The sequence below is a fragment of the Montipora capricornis genome, chromosome 1, assembly GCF_036669925.1.
Source record: "Montipora capricornis isolate CH-2021 chromosome 1, ASM3666992v2, whole genome shotgun sequence".
Taxonomy (NCBI): domain Eukaryota; kingdom Metazoa; phylum Cnidaria; class Anthozoa; order Scleractinia; family Acroporidae; genus Montipora; species Montipora capricornis.
In genome coordinates, this window is record NC_090883.1 from 46,194,827 (window position 1) to 46,214,366 (window position 19,540).

The 19,540-nt window shown below is 41.6% G+C and overlaps 1 protein-coding gene across 1 annotated transcript in view; it reads right to left on the reverse strand.

The window, feature by feature from the left end:
- Nucleotides 1–1,358: 1,358 nt before the first annotated feature.
- Nucleotides 1,359–19,540, reverse strand: part of LOC138015465 (deleted in lung and esophageal cancer protein 1-like) — a 31,576-nt gene continuing 13,394 nt past the window's right edge. Inside the window, exons 10-29 of the mRNA XM_068862536.1 lie at nucleotides 17,843–17,989; nucleotides 17,254–17,417; nucleotides 15,401–15,554; nucleotides 15,028–15,129; nucleotides 13,410–13,540; nucleotides 12,225–12,406; nucleotides 11,777–11,795; nucleotides 9,002–9,072; nucleotides 8,467–8,618; nucleotides 8,166–8,263; nucleotides 7,697–7,767; nucleotides 7,132–7,367; nucleotides 6,212–6,328; nucleotides 5,218–5,309; nucleotides 4,307–4,367; nucleotides 3,637–3,822; nucleotides 3,265–3,432; nucleotides 2,919–3,072; nucleotides 1,840–1,963; nucleotides 1,359–1,655 (exon numbers count right to left, since the gene is read on the reverse strand). Of these exons, the coding sequence (XP_068718637.1) occupies nucleotides 1,520–1,655; nucleotides 1,840–1,963; nucleotides 2,919–3,072; nucleotides 3,265–3,432; nucleotides 3,637–3,822; nucleotides 4,307–4,367; nucleotides 5,218–5,309; nucleotides 6,212–6,328; nucleotides 7,132–7,367; nucleotides 7,697–7,767; nucleotides 8,166–8,263; nucleotides 8,467–8,618; nucleotides 9,002–9,072; nucleotides 11,777–11,795; nucleotides 12,225–12,406; nucleotides 13,410–13,540; nucleotides 15,028–15,129; nucleotides 15,401–15,554; nucleotides 17,254–17,417; nucleotides 17,843–17,989 (2,565 nt within the window). The 3' untranslated portion in view covers nucleotides 1,359–1,519. The remainder of the gene's footprint in view (nucleotides 1,656–1,839; nucleotides 1,964–2,918; nucleotides 3,073–3,264; nucleotides 3,433–3,636; nucleotides 3,823–4,306; nucleotides 4,368–5,217; nucleotides 5,310–6,211; nucleotides 6,329–7,131; nucleotides 7,368–7,696; nucleotides 7,768–8,165; nucleotides 8,264–8,466; nucleotides 8,619–9,001; nucleotides 9,073–11,776; nucleotides 11,796–12,224; nucleotides 12,407–13,409; nucleotides 13,541–15,027; nucleotides 15,130–15,400; nucleotides 15,555–17,253; nucleotides 17,418–17,842; nucleotides 17,990–19,540) is intronic.

The following is a 19,540-nucleotide window of genomic DNA, read 5'->3' on the forward strand; positions in this document are numbered from 1 at the left end:
CGTATACCATAGTGTTCGAGTTTGTCAAGCAGAATATTATGATCGACGGTATCAAAGGCCTTAGAAAGATCAAGGAAAACGCCAACGGCATGTTCATTGCGATCAAGAGCAAGAGAGATTTTTTCATGTAGGTCAATCAATGCTAACAAAGTTGAATGGTTTTTCCTGAAGCCAAATTGATTATCACATAGAATTTCTAGTTTACTTAAATAATTATAAAGACGGTTATAAACAACCTTTTCAAGAAACTTAGAAAAGCTAGGGAGAATCGAGATCGGTCTATAGTTCGAAAGGAGTGATCGATCACCAGCTTTAAAGAGTGGTATCACGCGAGCAATTTTCATTTGGTCGGGAACAATGCCATGAGAGATAGATAAATTAATTATATGAGCTAAAGGATCGGCTATTTTTGTCGAACATTGTTTATGTGGATAATCAAGAAAAATGAACTGAGGTTGCTACAGAGTCTTCTTAGAATCCCAATCCCGTTCAAAACCCTGCTGTTGGAAAGTCAAGTGATGCGATTGTCAAAGCAATTTACTTGATATGGATCCTAATAATGCCAAGGACGTAAATCATGTAATGCTGAAGCAATGGACACTGATCATAACGTTTACGGTTGTAAACGACATCTTTCGGACTCGGATACCGATTTCAAAATAGTAATTCGCCGTCAAAGGCTCCACCCTGTACCCAATTTGGCTAGATCCAGATCTAGACAACGGGACCAAGAGAGTGAAGATAATGGAAAAACATCGTCTGACTCGTCTTGATGTTTACTCTCCGTGCAGGATTTGCTATGGCTCGTTCGTTGTCTGTCCCCCTTCTCCGGTTCCCTAAGGACCATTTGGACAAGTATGACTGGCCGGGGTTCACGCTATACTGATCGACGTAAACTATAGCTTTTCTATATTTTAACCGCAAAGGTTTGATATTATTTGCTTACAGAATAAGCATTGGTGTGTAGATCTAGAGATGCAAATCAAGCGCGAGTGGGATGGTGACAGTTTTTCCACCCAAAGGACCAAGAGAAAATTAAAGAGACAGAGAGGAAGTCTCCCAGTCAGACCTTAGCACACGTCAGTTCTAATTAAGTTATTTTTAGATGTCTGTTTCCCCAGACGTCCGCAAAGTCTGAGAATTCAAAATGGCATTCCCTGTGGAATTGCGGTTTGTTGACGGAAACGTTTAGCGCATTAGATCATATCCACATGTATTTTGCGCTATATAAGTAATAAATTATTATTATTATTATTATTATTTATTATTAAACCGTGATAAGGTCGAAACAAACAACCTTCAAGAGCGCACTGTCTTATCAATGCTTACGCACTTTCAAATATGCGCAAGTCTGTTTGAATGAAAAACATTTTAATAAATTTCCATTAAATGGCATTCACAAAATACATACAGAGGTCTATATACAAATCATAGCGCGACACAAAATGTGTCACATAAAACATTACTGCCTTTGTTGGAGACTTAATTTCGCGACAAATATCGCGCATTTTACGGTTGGTTACGTGTCCGTGGTGACATTCACCAGCCGTTCATGCGTTTGATCGTACGAACCCCGCCCTCTCATCACCAGTCTCTGCTCCTCTTCTTGAAGTTGACCGCTGACTATGACGACGCACTCGTATTCAATATTGTGCCTGCAACGTTAAAGTATAATAATTGAACTCACTTAGCTCACAATAAGTCAAAGAGGGTACCGGGTAAGTCAATGAATGTCAATTTGCCACTTTAGCTGGAAAATGGAAAACTTGAACGTGATTATTTAATGAAATTTGGCCGAGATTGAAGGCCAATCAGAGATACACATGAACTTGAACTTACTTTGGTGTGAAGGTAACTTTAAGTGTAGTCTTTGTTTGGGATACAAGGGTTGTTTTGGCCTCGAGGAATCCTTCCGTTGGCGACACGTCAAAGACTTGCTGACTGACCAATGGATAACGAGGGTCTGTAAAGTGAACGATTGTGAAGATGAGCAATTAAAAGATCACCCTGTCAACCAAAAAACTTTAATCGCCTTCTACAGGAGCCCATGACTATGAGCGAACAACAGCCCTATATTCCTGTGACGGCGTTTTCACAGAGTCATTTATTTTTAGATTGAATTTCCCGCGAATGAGACTCCCGCAAGGGACTGATGACCAATCACAAGAAACTAACATGACATCAGAGCGTCACCGAACCGGAACTGCCTTTGTTTTATGGCGGAAAAGGTAGCCTAAATAGATAGTGATATAGCGTCAGTATGGGAGTTGCTCGCTCCTGTATTCTACAGGAAAGATTCCGTTGTCCCTTAGTTGTCCCGTTCAAGATGGAAGTTTTCAGGCGTTCATTTCGCGGCTGCTAAAGTAGCAATCATAACTGCGCTGATCATTACTCGTCGCCGTAATCAACAGGCAGGAACTTTACGATCCACGGCGCGACGACGCCAAGGAGAACTCGACCACACAACATCATATAATGAGAAATACAGTTGATCATTAAAGGAAATTTCTTTTCTGTTTTCCGCAAATCGGCAGGAGCTTTTACAAGCTTCGAAACCGATCCAACGAAATTAGTTTGTGTACAGTCTTGCTAGTTTGTAGAAGAAAAAAACTGAAATATTGACCACGCAAAAGTTTCTTAAACCAGCGTTAACTTGCAATTTCAGATAACGTTTTCAATGACGTCGCATCGTAGATCTATCATCGTCATCGTCATCATCGTGTCGTCGTCGTGTTCGCCGCTACCGTGGTCGTAATTTTCCTTATCGTCTTCGCCGTTGTCGTCATCGACATCATCTCTTAGTTAAGCAAACTCTAAATATGCCTCACAAAAAAAACACGTAATCACTTAAAATCGAGAGAGCAGAATCCCCCACTCTACTTATGATTTCTTAGCACATCTCATCGCCACATGGTTACCTTTCTTGGCGATCCAAGCCGAGGCAGACTGTGAACGATTATACAACGTTATGTGCAATTCGACTGGCTGACCAACCAGGCACGTTCCAAAATCTACCACATCTCGAGATAGACGGAGAGTTGGGACAGCGATTGATGCCATAAGTGGAATTAACTGAAAAACCAACAAGTAGACACCATTAGCAAAGAAATGAAAACGGACTGTCAAAAAGCTCTTCCCTCAAGATTAGCCCACAAAACAACAGGAAAGGTAGTCCATCATATCTAAAATTAAGCCACTTTTTCACCGTGCGACCTAAGCTAGGAGATTGGAAAACTAGAAATCGATGCGACAAGGTCATTGAACCTGTGTATCATTATTTGAAAATTCCACTTTCAGGTCTTGCTTGAAGATCAGTATCCTGTCGTCATCGTCTGTGGCCGTGAGAAGCGTTCCATCCTCTTGTTCCTGCTCGAAAGGTATCTCGTTCACTATATGTACGAGTTCATGTGACAGGCAGAATCCCACTTTCAACTGAAACAAATTTATTAAAACAGGCGGTTAATGATAAAGATTTTAAATTTCAACTTGACTTCTGAGGAGTCTACGAGAGTCTCAGTCTAGCATGTGCAACTTTTCCCTCCTGCCACACTTTTCAACTGTGATCTATTACTGAACAGGCGCACCGCAACATGGCATCTATTTGTTAAATGGACTCTAACAAAGCTTCCCGTTCACCTCAATTGTTTTACCGGGCTTGACCGTAATGGGACCAGAGGCCTGGGACCTTGAAGCTTTGGCCGATGGCGGTGGTTCAGCGGACATGACCTGAAATGGAGGCTTTATTTCAAACTTCATTGTCAGCGGTGTTTCCGTGGTGTTACAGAGGACAAAGCGATGGACCAGCGGTGCTATTCCAACAAGCTAGTAAAGAGAAAAAGGTCATTGTTAGCGCAAGAAAAGTTTCAAACCAGCGATAATTCGCATATTAAACACCGTAATGGATTATAGACTTGAATTCGACGAGGCTTTTTGTAAGGTGCAAGCGATTCGAAAAAAATGCTTCAAAATGGAATAGGGTTAAAATTTTCGGGACACGGTTCCAATTAGTCACACAGGACACCCAACTCACCAAACTTCCCCAAAGCCCAAACTTTTTAGGAAGACTATTGAAGCACTTTCCTGCAACCGATTTACTCTAAGCCACGAAATCCATTCAAAAGGCTTTAACTAAGCAAAACAATGGGCCTTAATCATACGGCTGCCATGTTGAGCCCCGAGGGATTGAAAAGTTTTGTATTGCCCCATCGTAACTCGTTCCCAAACATTTCAATTCGAGGCTCGGGGTACGAAATCTACTGTCTATGACCACTATGGCCGCCGCGCGAATAAGGCCCATATTACTAACCAGATCAGAGGCCGCTGTAATGAACTCTGTTCCTTTGCCATCTTCCGTTTCCAAAGAAAGTCTGTTGGGTTTAATAGCGTGAAAAAAATGGGAACTCAGTTCAGTTTTTTTTTAAATTGGATATCTTGGGAGCCGGTCAAAAGATAGAGTTTGGCTTTAGTCCTGTTCCGGGACTCCCTCTTACCCCGCTCTGAAGATGGGCCTGGAACCCAGGCGGGAAAAGAGAGAGTCCTGTATTACTTGCAGGCGCATGCTCGGAATGAGCCAATCATATTACATTAGATGTCAGGGTGGACATGTAAATAAAGGATCGCGAAATTTGGAAACATGGAAACTCCGACAAAGAATCGTATGATGTGTGTGATTTGCGGTGTCAGGAAAGTAACATCGAAATTATGGCTTGTCGTGACCAAACGAGGAGATAAAACCCCGAATGCAGTGATGTTTTAAAAGTATTGCCGAATAAATGTTACGACTGAGAATGGATCGCAACACATCAACTTTTGTTGCAAGAAGAACTTTGCAGGCGATTGTATCAAAGGTAGACAACTCTTAGGCAAAGTGGATGGGACAGGAAGACTTACTCTCCAACTTTTGAAGAAACGTTTTGTTAAGAAATAAAAACACATTTCTGGGTTTGATATTGTACGCGTACAGGTTTGGGGAGGTCTTTTTTCGGAAAATATAAAGGTTATAATTAGAAACTAAGCGCAATGATATTTAAGCTTCCTTAACTGATAATTTGCACGATAAAATTAAATTTAAGATATTTACCTAGACACGTAAGGAAAGCCGTTATACAGATATCACAATCAGCCACATTGGTAACGATCGATAATATTTTTACGTAGAATGTCGCCAAATTTCGAGCCCCTTGATTTGTTATAACAGTAAATTACGCCAAAACTTACAATGCTGGATCGATTTTGGCGGTCATATCAACACGGAAGGGTCTTATCTCCACACCATGCAGTCGATGTACACATCCAGGAATCTTCAGGACCTAGAGAACAAACGGGGAACTAGTAACACAAAACGTACCCCTGTGATTATGGGCACAGTGCAAGCCAACTACGAAATTCGAGGCTCTAGTTCGTAGTCTTAGGTTTGTCCACTCACCGAAAAGGAGCTTCCAATATGAAGACGACAATGGACGATGGCTACGAAGGACAATTTCTTGCGCGCTTATGGTATCATAAAGTAATTATCCCAAGTCACTACGACAAGACGTTGATAAAGGTGCAGTCTACGACACTTCCTCCATGTTGTGCTCTACACACGCGGAACATTCAGAGTAATTATGAAATGTTGGCTTTTGATGCACAAGAAAAACTGGAATCCGAGGGAATGCCTCCTTACGTAGAATAGAGAACCAATTCACGCAAGCTAAATATGGCGTCGATCTAGTCCCGAAATCCATTCAGGGGCAGACGAGCGAAAGGCGAGTGATCTCACCAATGCGTAGTCTACAAGAAGGCTCTTCCGTTGAAATAGCGAGCGGTCGAAATACAGGTGGCTTGGTTGGTACAAACTAGTAACCAAGCCCCTATATTTCGACCGCGCGCCGTTAGATGTGTGTTTGATAGTAATTAATATTGGTTTGTCGTTTTATTCAATTTTTACCTTGTTAATTGTTGCACGTCTGTTTGCATAATGAACTCTTAATAAAGACCTTTATTATAATTATTATTATTATTATATTGTTATTGTTATTGTTATCGTTATCGTTATCGTTATTATTATTATTATTATTATTATTATTATTATTATTTTCAACGGAAGAGCCCGCTTGCAGGCTAACCAATGTATCAAGCCTGTTCCCCTTTTTTCCTAAACGTTCTCGTTGCTGTAACCGCCGTCTCTTTAAAAGATCTCTCAAAAATGTGTGAGAAGAAACCTCATTACCTGATCATCTAAGCTCATGTAAGCGGCAACGTATCCGGTGCACTGTTCCCCAGAGGGCTTTTCTGTGTAAGGATGAAACGACACTTTGGCACAGGAGTGGCCTCTTGCAGGAATTATCTGGAAAAAAAGTTATGGCCTTGATGAAAGGGCTGTTGGTATGCAGGGAGGAATATTATTGCACCAGAAAGATCGTATTACGCGAAACAACTCAGTTCCGCAAAGTATATATGAAGAAATTCCCGTTGGAGTTATGGTTTGTTATCGTTTAAACGACGTTGCTGAACGCCCCGGCGCCTCCACGTTGATTTTCTAGTCTCTAGTGCTAAGATCTTTCAAGTGGAAGTGGCTTAAACGATGCTAGAAAACTTACTAGCACTAAGGTTTTACCCTCAGCTACTTTCAGCTTACCTCTGAGCGAGGAAGACCCTATCACTAGGAAAAAACAACTTTTACACCCTGAATAAAAAAAAATGCTACTAGGATGCTCCTCCCTCTAGGATCTTCTCCCCCCCCCCCCTCCTATGTAAATAGCCCTTTAACTCAACCATTTGTTGTGTAACGAAACAAGGCCAAACACGCCATGAGGAGACTGATTGGAGGATTATTTCACAACAGATGATCGAACGGCTAGGAGGTTGTGTAGAAGTCCTAAAATAGCAGTAAGGAAGGCAAAGCGTTGAGAGAAAGGTGTGAGGACTGGTGGAGAATGCCAATTTTACTTAGAGCTTTGTCGTCATGACCTAACCTACTAGTTATTGTATATGTTTTTCTTATGCTAATTTCATTTGGAATCTTCTCAAACCCCTTAATACTTTTTCTGATGATCAAATGTTATATTCTCATAGCTCGTTTGTCTGACCAGACAAGTGGTCTTTAAGAGAAATTTCATGTTCATCACTGATGGGACTGAAATGACTAACCTGTTGCCTTGGTGTTGCATCAAAAGGTCTATTTGAGCATGTTCCATCGTGTTCCCTGAGCTTTACTTGTATAAAGGGTGTATCCTCCGCTTTATAAAATTCCTCTTCTTTAACAGCTGGGACAACTTCGTCGCCATCCTTAAACACCGGAAGAGGTTGCCCAATGAAAACCAACATATCCAAAAGCTGGGTGTCCTGTGGTTGAATGTGGTAGGACTCCCAGTCCAAGCGAATGTCTGCAATAGAAAAACGGAAAAAGTGTTTTAAAAACTGCATCGTATGAGAATCAGGGGGCCCCAAAGTGACGACGTGTTATAGTGGGGATGCCGCTTGTGTTATTTATTTGTTTGAATGGCTTCAATGACAGACTCTGATCGCATATCATTTAGCTGTAAGCAGCTGAGACTCCACTTTCATTTTCCACCTACACCTGCTCTGCATCTTTTAATTCAGAATCGCTGTCATTGCAAATCCGAGTCACAAAAATGTTCCGACCGTCAAAGTAACTTCCTGACATAAAAAGTTTAATTCACTATTTGGCAATCAGTTCCACCAATTCACTCACCAAAGGGACTTGTGTTGTTAATCCTGAGCGATCGCTGTACTGACGGAGCGCCAGAGACGTGCGTTCCAAACCTAATCAACGACAAGAACAATCACAGAGGATGTCAGTCTGCTCAGCGGAAAAAGTTTCCCAAGACCGGGCTTAGAATGACTCAGCTAAAAAAGCTATCTTTGTCTTGACAAGTACGAAAAGTTAAACTTTATTTCTTTAGATAAGGACGGTACATAGGAGCCCATCATACTGGGCCTCGGAGTTAACCCTTTCTCGAGCAGAGTTATTAATAAAACGCCTCTCGAGGGGGTTTTGAGGTTAAAAGCCCAATCAAAACAAAGCCATGACAGTAATATTACTTTACTTCATATAACCCAACAAACACTTTCACTCTAATTAACCAATGAGGTGGCCTCTTTGAAATAAGAACGAAGAATGAAAAAACCTTGAACTCTGTGTCAGCAAATGAGAACCTCACCGGAGAATCGGTGCTTGGTCTTTCATCATTTGCAAATTGAGGGGACAGCCAACGACATCCATCTTGACGGGAATATTCACTGGTTCCAGGCCTTCTATCTGAAACCATGAAAATCAGAGGGCAATAGCTAAATTTCAAATAAAAATTACCCAGAAACCAAAATGGCCCCTATTAAGGGCCAATGGATCGAGCAATCTTGGGCATGCCAAAGACAATATCTCGTCTATTTCGCAAATCTCCAATTTAGTGTTGCAAGATCTCAGTCACCTCGCCAGCACCTATATAACTATGTAATGTTTACCTTGCAAACCAGAAAGTCCCTGTACTCCCCCCACATATCACTGTAACCAGTTATTTCAATCACTTGATAGCCGAATGGTAACAATTCGCCAGAAGCTGGACGCGGCACAAAGGCTGCACCTCTTCCGTCGCGCAAAATAGATCGACAGTAATCTGAAATACAAACACAAACAGCACCGTTAGTACTGAAGATCAGGTAGGAGATCCTGACTTCAAATTCTGGTCGGACCGACGCTTGGCATCTTAAAACAGCTGAGAACACAGTGCTGCCTTTGTAATGACATCCGCCAATGGCCATGACTCTCTTTTTTTTTTTTTTCAGGAAAGTAAAAAAAGCAAATGTTTTATTTACAGTGAAAGTGCAGTTTGCCATCAAGCTAGTTCACAGGCTCTCCACTTTCAATAATCTAAACGAAACAGTTCAAACTTAACAGAGTCATGATTAAGGACCCCAAACAGCAGAAGGCAACCAGTTGGCTGTTTACAAAATGGGGTTCGTAACCTAAAATTGCCTTTTGCCGATAACACACTCTGACCTGCATGCGCTTTCGTGGTGGTCTTGCTGATGGGATCGGCAATATTTGGAGTTCGACCCAATATTCGTCCCCTGCGGATAAATGACAAGAATTCAAGACCAATCGGTCACAAATTTGCATATTTCGTGGGTAAAAACAATTCGGAGCTTAAGCACGCGCGTTTTAAGACGCGGACGGCAACGGGAAGAGAAAATTTCGCGTGCCAGGACAGTGATGTCTCCAAGATTTTTGTATTAATCATCTCTTAATGGAGAAAGATAAATAGCAATGTAAATGTGGCTGTTAGAAAGCCAGTTATAAGGTAAAATAGCTCACTTCCGGTTGCCGTCCGCGTCTCAAAAACGTGCGTGCTTAAGCTCCCTATTAGCTTTGCCATTTCAAACTTGAAATGACTCTCTATTGGTAGTTTTAAAAAGCGGTATAAAGATCATCTCCTCAAATGTCAGTCATAGTTTTGCATTCCCAATTGAATTTCAATCTGTAATTATACTATTATTGTTTTCTGACTTTTCTGTAATTAATTTTTAACGCAACATCTCCATTCCGTTTTCATAACACTTCTTGCCTTGTGAATTAGTTTAGTCTTAATTATTATTTGTCTCCTTCGTTCCATTCTTTAGTTGTAAGTAAGCAGCAGCCAACTCGAAAGCTTTGCTACTTTGGCTGTTGCACAACAACTCATAAACTGTGAGTACAACTATATACCTTCTATTATATTGTTTTTTATAGTTTCTTTTTCTTCTTCTTTTTTATTCTTCTTGAATAGGGTTAATAAAGGTTGTTGTTGTGGTTGTTGTTGTTGCACGCTCTGCACGTGCGCTTTTCACTTTTGACCATTTTTTTTTTTTTTCATATTCCTGTCAGCGTTTTCACAGACCGATTAATGAGTGTTTTCACTTACGTGATCAGTAACCTTGTTTTTCCACCGAAACAAAAGAAAACATTTGAATGATAATTGAGCTCAATTCCCGGAGAATAAGTTGGGTACACTAACATGGCCGCCGTACCATTGTTTAGGTACACCAACATGGCCGCTGTGACGTCAAGTGAAAGACACCAATAACAATAGTGAAATGTACGACTTCTGGTGGACGAACAAAAGGAGCTAATGAGAGATCTTTTTGTTTTCATCTACCAACATGGCGGCGATGACGTCACGTGAAAACCACCTATGGGAAGGGGCTCGAAGGAAGTGTATACAAAATGCTGGGTACTCACTGAACTTCAAATATCAACACAATGACCGTTTTCTAAACGACGACCACGAACACGAGAAGCGCCTCAAGTCATGCACAAAAAAGGCCATCACTGTCTTTCTGCTTTTGTCCTAGTGCCCTTAAAGCGCCTACAACCTCATGAAATCCTCTACACTTGTCTAACAAGAATTCATTGATCGAGGATCAAATTAAAACCATTTTTTCCACCTTTAGGAGCCTCTAAAACAGCGTCTTTGAAGGAGAGGTTTCATGAAGGACGTCAGCAATTGAGGATAAATTTTCATTTTCTCCCCTATATAGAACGATTCGGCTAACCCAATGGTGCGGTAACACTGTCTTGAGAGAAACACAGTGTAAGGCCCTGTTTATAAGGAGGGAGGGTAACGCTAGTGCTAGGGTTACCCTAGCAAGAGGGTTACCCTAGCACTCACACATTTCTTCTTTTTTTTTCATGGACGTGTTTACAAGGCAGCTATGTTTACTCTGGCGCTAGGGTAACCCTATCTGAGTGCTAGGGTTACCCTAGTGCTAGGGTAACCCTATCTGAGTGCTAGGGTTACCCTAGCGCTAGGGTAGCCCTATCTGAGTGCTAGGGTTACCCTAGTGCTAGGGTAACCCTAGCTGCCTTGTAAACGCTCTGCTAGGGACAACTCGCCTACCCGGGTCAACTTTTAGCGGTTTCCATTGTCTTTGCGATGCTGCCGGTTAGCAAGCACACAAAGTTGTCCCGGGAGGAAGGGTAACCCTACCTGTGAAATTTTGCTTGTAAACCCTGGCTATCTTTGACCCTCCTGCTAGGGTAACCCTAGCGTTACCCTGCCTGCTTGTAAACAGGGCCTAACACTAGTGTTGACACTACTCTTGTGACAACTCTCTGGTGTTTTGAGTCCCTAGGGGAACACTGAACAATATAACTTGACTTTAACTCCCTAATTCGACCGCAACCAATGTTGTACCCAATTCATATCTCTCGGGGTTAAGATTCTTTGTGTATCGCATTTGCATGATAATATAGCATTCTCATTAATTTAAATGATATGGTAATACCTGAAACAAAACGTTTTATTTCCAAAGGGTTTGAAATCACGTCTCGAAATTCATTTCGTGATTTCTTTCGTTTTCCTTAGCTTCGCCAAGTAATTAGTTTAAACAACTTACGCCATTTTAATCAGAAGTTAAAGTAATGGGCCATTTCCGAGTTTCTGTTTGTCTCGGTTTCGAAGTGAGTCTTGGTACTCAACTATTGAAAGGGAATGATTTAATTTGCATAAGAATACGCACATTTGATTGGTTGTGCATCAGCACTCGCTTTGAAACTGCGGCATGCAGCAACTCGGAAAAGGCCAATTTGGGACAATTTCATGAGCGCGTTTTACCACCGGATGCATTTAAAATCTCTTTGCTTTGCAATATGATTGGCTCGTTTGACAGTATGCGTCACTTGTGATTGGCTGAAGGAATTACTTTTCATATTGTTTTGTGGCGTTCAGTTCAATTGAAACCCGACGACAAAGCCCAAGCTTAAGACATAAAGAATTTATAAAAATATCGATCATACCTCTTGCTTTGGGGTGCACCTGACAAAAAGAAGTGAAAAGAATAAAAGTAAAGAAACCAAAAGAGAAAAATAAACAAAAGCGTGAACGATGCGTTTGGACCACACGGCGCTTTGGCTATGCAGTGTGTTCCATTGGTGTTTTTGAGGTGCATTATCCAATGATGTGAGAATTAAGTTTAAGTCAAGAGAAAAACACGGCTGCAGATATCTAAACGCCCAGCCAGGCCATACGGCCACGGACGAGTATATTTCAGTCAAATTATATTAAAGAAATAAAAATTAAAGAATCATTGCATGTGCACCGGGAAATGTCTTATCGCCCAGTGTCAGTTTCGACCTTAAAGGTCCTTTCGAAACGTTCACAAAAATTGAGCGTGCTTCTCACTTCCATTTCTCAACATAAAGTGGTCCTGACTTAATAATCAAAGCACCCTAACCACATTCTTACCGTCTGGTGGCGTTGGTGGTTTCGCTGCTCGAAAGTAATTCAGTTCTACACTGAAGCAAGCTCGTATTGCTGAGGTGTTTGTCAGGACGAGGGTCGCGCGAGGACAACTGGCCAGCGGTACTGTTTCGAAATCGAGAAGAAGATCGCGGTCATCAAGTGAAGTTTCCTTGATTTCTTCAGGTCTGTCAGGAACAAAAACAAGGTATGTGGGATACAGAATTTCTATAACACATACTCTATGTGAATATACATTCAAATGCGCTCTGCGCAATGACTAATAGGAAAGAAAACACGAAAAACGAGTTGAAAAAAGGTCGAATTACCACCGTAAAAGATTGGATGGTCGACGTTTCGGGCGCTAGCCCTTTGTCAAAGCGAATTTAGCGCTAATCGCTGTTTAACTCCCCTATTGACGTAGCCTCACAGTTTGGCTAGAAAATAACCGCTTCATTGATATTCAAAGGGAAAGAACGTGATAGCGGAGACAAGGGACGCTCTCAATTTAACAGAACTGACCAGCCAGACCGGGCATTTGGAAGGATTAACTCTACAACCCCTTCAAATTGACCCACTTCGAGGATGATACTTACTCCTCCAGAAAAATGTGAAGTATTATCATGCAAGTATTCCTTCAACTTGTTGCATTTTCTTCGCAAACTGACGAGTCTGGCTGGGCCACTTCTGGCAAAAGGAAAGCGCCCTCGGTTTGTGACTCTTGAAGAACAATGGGTCGGTTATTGAACGTCCCACGGGGTTTGCAGAAAAAGCGTTCCTCAAGGACGGGCTTTCTTACGACAAACCTCCACTCCAACCAAAGTTTGCAAGTTTTTTTGTTTTCAATCTCACGGGTCCCGCCATTTTGAATATTAAACAGTGAGCTCTTTCGGTTGCTACATTGTTATTTGAGTCTCAACAATGGGGAACCGTAAAAAATGACACTTATTCAAGATGGCGGCGCCCGCGAAATTTGAAAGTGAAAAATTCATTTCGTTTTCTCAAACGAACATTTGCTGGTAACACTTTTCAAGAAAGGTCAACAGGGCTTACCACACTTTAACCAATAACGGTCAAAGTGTTCTAATGGGAAACTACAACCGTCTGAACCTAAATTGATTTCGATTGAAATGGTTGATCTTAATAGAACACGACCTGGGTGTCTCATTGAAATCTGTAATTACCGCTTACCTCTCAAGATCGAATATCTTTGGAGTTTCGAACGTAACACCCAGTCCCTGGACATCAGCAGCGATTGAAAGCCACAATGGGTCCTGCATTCGCTCTACCTCACAGCAAGCGATTAAATCTCTGACGGGTCCCTGTGGCACAATTTGCTCAAGTTAAATGATTTCCGATGTGACAAAATATCTGAAGTTACAGGAGGGATTTTTGTCTAATTGACAAATATTTCACTAAAACGCGATAACCTGGGCTGCTAGAACAGGACGGTATAAATCTCCGAAACGAGGACTTAATAGTCACACCTCAAATTTATCAGGCCCGCTTTTCCGAGCTACCTTACGCTATACATTTCACACAGTACCAGACGAATTTTCTACCGGTTGAAAATTCGTGCATTTAAAGGTTTCGTTCATGCGGAATCACACTAAACGTGCGAAAACCGCCGTTTAAGAATTTGAACGCCAAAGTCGGGAAATAATTTTTAGCGGGCGCGCTGTGAGCATCTTGACGTCTAATTTTTTGCAGGGCATTGAATTTGTTCCTGGTAGTCCCTGGTTCAATTTCCTGGCTGCACTTGTAAATAGCCAACTGATTGCCTCCGGCCAGTTGGGTTTCTTAAAGTTGTTCTGTTCAATGCTCAAAGATATTCTCTATCTCTATATCTCTTCGTGCCATAAGGCACATAAGGCTTTGACATTCTCTTTCCATCCACTTCGGTTTCTCCTCCATGTTGTTTTTGGTCGACATGGTCTCCTCCTCCCCTCTGGCCTCCACTCCAATGCTGTAACACAGTGCTCCTCTCTGTTCTTTCTCAATATATGCCCGATCCAATTCCATCTTAGGCGTCTGATCTCGTCACTCGTTCTGTTCACTCCTGTGGTTTCCTGGATTTGTTGGTGCGACTGATGGTCCGTGGCCATCTTATTCTCAGTATGCGTTTCATGCATTTGTATTGGAAAGCGTCCAGCTTCGTTGCTTCTGTTTTCGTGAGCTTCCAAGCTTCGCAGTCATACATTAAAACTGCTCTGCTCGAAAGACATCAGCTACTAGAAACTCTAAAAATCCGAGGGTAAATATTGATACTTATATCACACGGTTCTGTGCGAACCAAATTTCCCGTCAATTTTTTCAACCGGTAGAAAATTCGTCTGGTACCGTGTGAATGTAGTCTTATTCAGCCCTGCCCAATATTTCATTAAGTTTAATGCTTAACGGGACAATATGTTCTTAACATAGGTTGATAAATGAAAAGAAGCATTCCTCTAAGCTTCAATGTCCCATGTACTTCAAAGTGTTGGAACAAAATCTGGGCAAGACAAATGACACAAGGCTAAGAGTCGAAACAGCGGCAGCATTCCCCTTACAGCAAGTAGTGGAGCCAACACTTTATAACATGTCTTCATCCTCATTTGTCATATCTTCATTTACTCTCGGATTACAGAGTAGGTCAGTTGTTAAGGCTAGTAACTAGGAGCATATCCCCTTCCCACAATGCTACAGTACGCAGGACAGCGGGAACTCCATGCCCCACTCTTTGAAAATATTGTTTGGCTTCTTTCAAGCCCCACACGGCCTTCGGATTTATAGTCGTCGTAAGCGAAGAGTAGAGCAACGCTCGTGTTACCTTTTTGTGGCCTGTAAATGTCAGCTTGATTGACATCTCTTTTCTCGGATCCAGGTACCCTTGATTGGGCTCAAACGTGAGAATATAGTCTCCTTCAAGCAACTGGTGATCAATGAAAACACACAAAAAATTAAAGATCAATGAGGAAGGCAATGGAATCTCTCATGGTTTCCGCTACCAGTTCGGAGATTGGATGTTAGAACTTTCATTAAAGTCGAACTCAACTGACTTCGTGCAACTCAAAATGATACGTAGAAATTCAATTCAATTCAAGTCCACAGGAGACCGTACTCGGCAACTGTTTATTCATGAAAACAATAACAGACGCACGTAAAGGCCTGTGGTTGAAAGAGTTGCAAGAAACACGCTTCACCTGTTTCCACTTAAAGTGAGCTCTAATCAGTGACTGATTGTAAAGAACCACTTCTCGGTTGACAGGAACAGCTAGATACACCTTCTCAATGTACATGTCGCAAGACAACAGGCAAACCAGTGGCCTCTGTACCTCACAAAACACTGATAAGTAGCTACAGGGAAGAAAAAAACAACAATCAATGTCAGCTGGTGGGTGGGACATAATTGAGTTATTAGAGAGCTCAAGCAAAACCCTGAAAGTACAACCTCAATTTATTGAAGTAAAAAACAATCATAAAGACAAATTACGCTTCGGTGTTGTCACGACGCCATAAGGGAGTTTCAGAAGCAACAACAACGGTACGAGCAGCACGCGTTTTAGCGCATTTTTTTGCGGTACTCTGCATAATGACGTGAAATCACCAATATTTGTGGTTTTGATATTCATGTACCTTTCATTCTCACATGCCCAATTTATTTTTGGGATAGTTCGTCCGCGGCCATGGACCGCGTCCATCGCTCTTGTCCATCGGCCGCGTCCATCGACCACAACCATCAAAATACAGGTCGTATAATTTGTTTTTAGGATACGTCGCCCACATTAGGGAGCTTATAAGGGAGCTTAAACACGCGTGTTTTTGAGACGCGGACGGCAACCGGAAGGGAACATTTTGCGTCCCAGGACAGTGGTGTCCCCAAGAGTTTTATACTAATCATCTCTAAAAGAGAAAAGACACTTGGCGATATAAATTTAGCTGTCTGAAGACAAGTCAAAAGGGAAAACAGCCCACTTCCGGTTGCCGTCCGCGTCTCAAATACGCGTGTGCTTAAGTTCCCTTATGCAACGACGACGGCGACGGCAACGAGAACTTCATCTCAAAATATAAATTCACGTTATTGTAATCACTTCATGACTTTTTCAACCTTTTTAATATGACAAGGGTGTGGTAGTTCCTTAAAAATGACACTGGTCGGAACGACGCTTAATTTAGGGGAGAAAATTAAAATTTATCCTCAAATGCTGACGTTCGCCATAAAACCTCAAATTTGGCTCTTTGATGTTGTTGTTTTGCTGATGATGTCAAGGAAATGGACAAAAATGAAAAATGCACATGCAGAGCATGGAAAGCTATTGTTTTTGCCCACTAAATATGCACATTTGTGACGTTGTCGTTGTCGTTGCTTAAGCTTCCTATTATACGACCTGAACGAGATGGAGTAATGAGGAAAGACTTACGATAGTGCAAAGTTCATAATTTGACGCGACGAGTACCGCCGTAGTTCCTAAAATACCTATTATCAAGCTCAAAGATGATAAAAGTTGTCGTCAGAAAATCGCAGAAAATTGAAACACTAGATAACTTATGCAATGACATGTAAATTGCTTTGCTCGGATAGAATCTGATTGGACATGAAGAGAAAAATTCCAACGGGCAGCATTTCGTACACACTTTATACTAACGACGACGGGTACGAGAACGTCACAAAACAATAGGAGTTTAATGAGCAAACACAACGGCTCTGCTCGTCCCGTGGCGATATTTCAGTGGAAGACGTTTTAAGGCCATGAAATTCTGAAATGATTTTTTCTTTTTCATCTGCTAAAGATAAAATAAACATCTTTTCGGGTTCGAAAAGCTTTTGGGCTTTTCACAAAATGGGCTCCCGTGGCTTGCTTCATAAAAATCCCAAAAACTCTTCTATTGCTGCTACCTCGACCGCGTCCACAAACCGCGAACATGGACCACGACCATCGACCGCGACCATCACCCGCATCCATCGAAAGCGTCCAACGAAATACAGGTGAGGAAAGATTGCAAAGAGCCTAAAGAAAAAACACATCTGTAGTAGAGAGAAAAATCAATTCTATACCTTGTTTTACCATTCTTCACACTGCACTGCAGCGCGGTTCTCACTCGTCGCGGGGCATCAGATGCTTTAAATAATACTTCAACTTGCTTAGTCTCTTGCGGACCAAGTACTCCGCAATCTGGAGTGAATGTAAACTCAGAGAGGGATGCAACATCCTCTGGCTGCTGGGAAATAAAACACAAAGTGAATACTTTCAACTACAGCTGCTCGAGTCAATACAAGTTAGATCCTTGAGCTGCCAATAGCGCTCAAGATCCGGTCTTTCCCCAGTCTTCGCCCTGTTAGTTGTTTGCGCTCCCTTTTCATGAAACTGGCTACTCAAATTACTGCGATCATGTTTCTCGTATCAAAAAGCAAATATAACTTGCGGTCGAAGTAAGTTGCAATGGCGACCTGATAATGTTGTGTTTTAATTTTAATCTGACCTTTTTCTGCTCTACAATATCAACAGCAAAAAAAAAAGTGGCGGAAGAATATGGAGCCACAGTTGACTTAGTTAGCCTCTGGATTTGGCTTTAAACTCGTCTCGTTTCAAGGGCGAGTCCAAAGGCCAATACCGTGTCTTTCTAGCCAGGGTCAGAAGACAAACCTCAAGGCACTCCACGCATTCCTTCAGGCTCCACTCCGCTGGAATACTGGAGATGTTCTTTAGGGTGATGTGATCTCTTGCATGTTCCTCCCGGAAGCGAACGAGATCAAAATTCAGATCTGGACGTGTGAACACAACTTCTGGTCCCTAGAAAAATTTAGACATTTAGAAACAAAGTTTTTCGCAGAGAGCCGCCGAACATAAACGGGGCATAAAGAGATGTACTTATAAATGGTGATTCGGAGATCCTAGAGAAAAACCCGGGAGCTCCTTTTCAGGGGTCGAACCTATTACCTTCTGGTTACTAGGTCGCATTCTTTACCACTGAGCTATGGGAGATTCTTGGGAGCGAGGCCATTAATTTGGGAGAATCCAAGATTGAATTTATGATCTCAGATCACACGGAAACTTCGTTCCCAAAGACACGAAGAATCCGAAAACGGATTTTTCTGGCGCGACAGCCCACTTTCAGCCGATTATGATTAATGTAATTTGGGTGATTCAAATAGGTCCATTGCACGACCGTGTCACGTGACCTTGTCAATCATAAAAAGTCGTCGTGGTACAAAATAGATGCCAGAAATAGAAAGAGCGAGGTGAAATTAGTTAGAATGTCAACTTTGAAGCTACTGACGTTTAAATGATAAAGAGCGATATAGACCTCTTTCATAATGGCGACGAGCAAATTTCAAAAGAATTTCTGTTTCAAAACGAGGGCGGTAGGTCTAATTAACATAAATACAAAAGAATGTAAATGCGGTCGCTATTTGTGAAAGTAGTCTATAAACCGTATTCATAAATGGCGGATAAGTAATTATTTTTTTGTCTTTACGCTAATCATCCTAACTAGCCTCGTAAACAGGAGCAAAATTCAAAAGAATGTTTGTTCCAAAGTGAGGCTAGTTAGTATGATTAGCACAAAGACAAAAGAATAATTTCTTGCCCGCCATTTATGAATACGGTCTATGACCTGAAAAAACCACCACCAAGAAAAATATCTTTTTATCCCCATAAATACAAAGAACTATTTTACAACCCGAGTGGAAGTGATCTTGAGGGTGTACTCACTTTATCAGTCACTATATCAGTTCGACAATTTTAGTCCTAGCACTTTGGCGAGACAATTGTCACTAGAATTTAGGGTGCGTTTCTTTGGGAAAATCCAAATCCGGATTCTTGTATCCAAAACGGATTTTGTGTTTCTGTACTGAAATTCGAAAATGAATTATTGATCCGAAGAATCTACATCTGAATCCGGATTCATGATCTATGCGTTTCTTTGGAAGACAGACCTCAAAAAACTACGTTTAGCCAGCTGTAGTCTTGTGAACGCACACATTCCTGCCATGTGCGTAAATTATAGCAAGCAATCAAGGTGCGTTTTTAGTGCTTTTTTTACTTCAGTGTACCCAAAATTTATAGAAAGTAGGAAATTTTTGTCAACTTCAATACGCCCTTTGCATGACCTTGTCATGTGACTTGTCAATCATAAAAACATGGTCGTGGTATAAAATAGATGCCAGAAATGATGGAGTTTCGACAACCTAGGCGGAAGCCCTCTTTAGATACGACTTCCTATGCATATATACTAACTTAATTCACCACTTTCCTCAGGGGCTTTTCGAAGGCAAGGATTCTAAGCGGCGAGGACAGACTAGTGGACTATTTTACAAGCGCAGCTGAGAAGTTGAATAATGC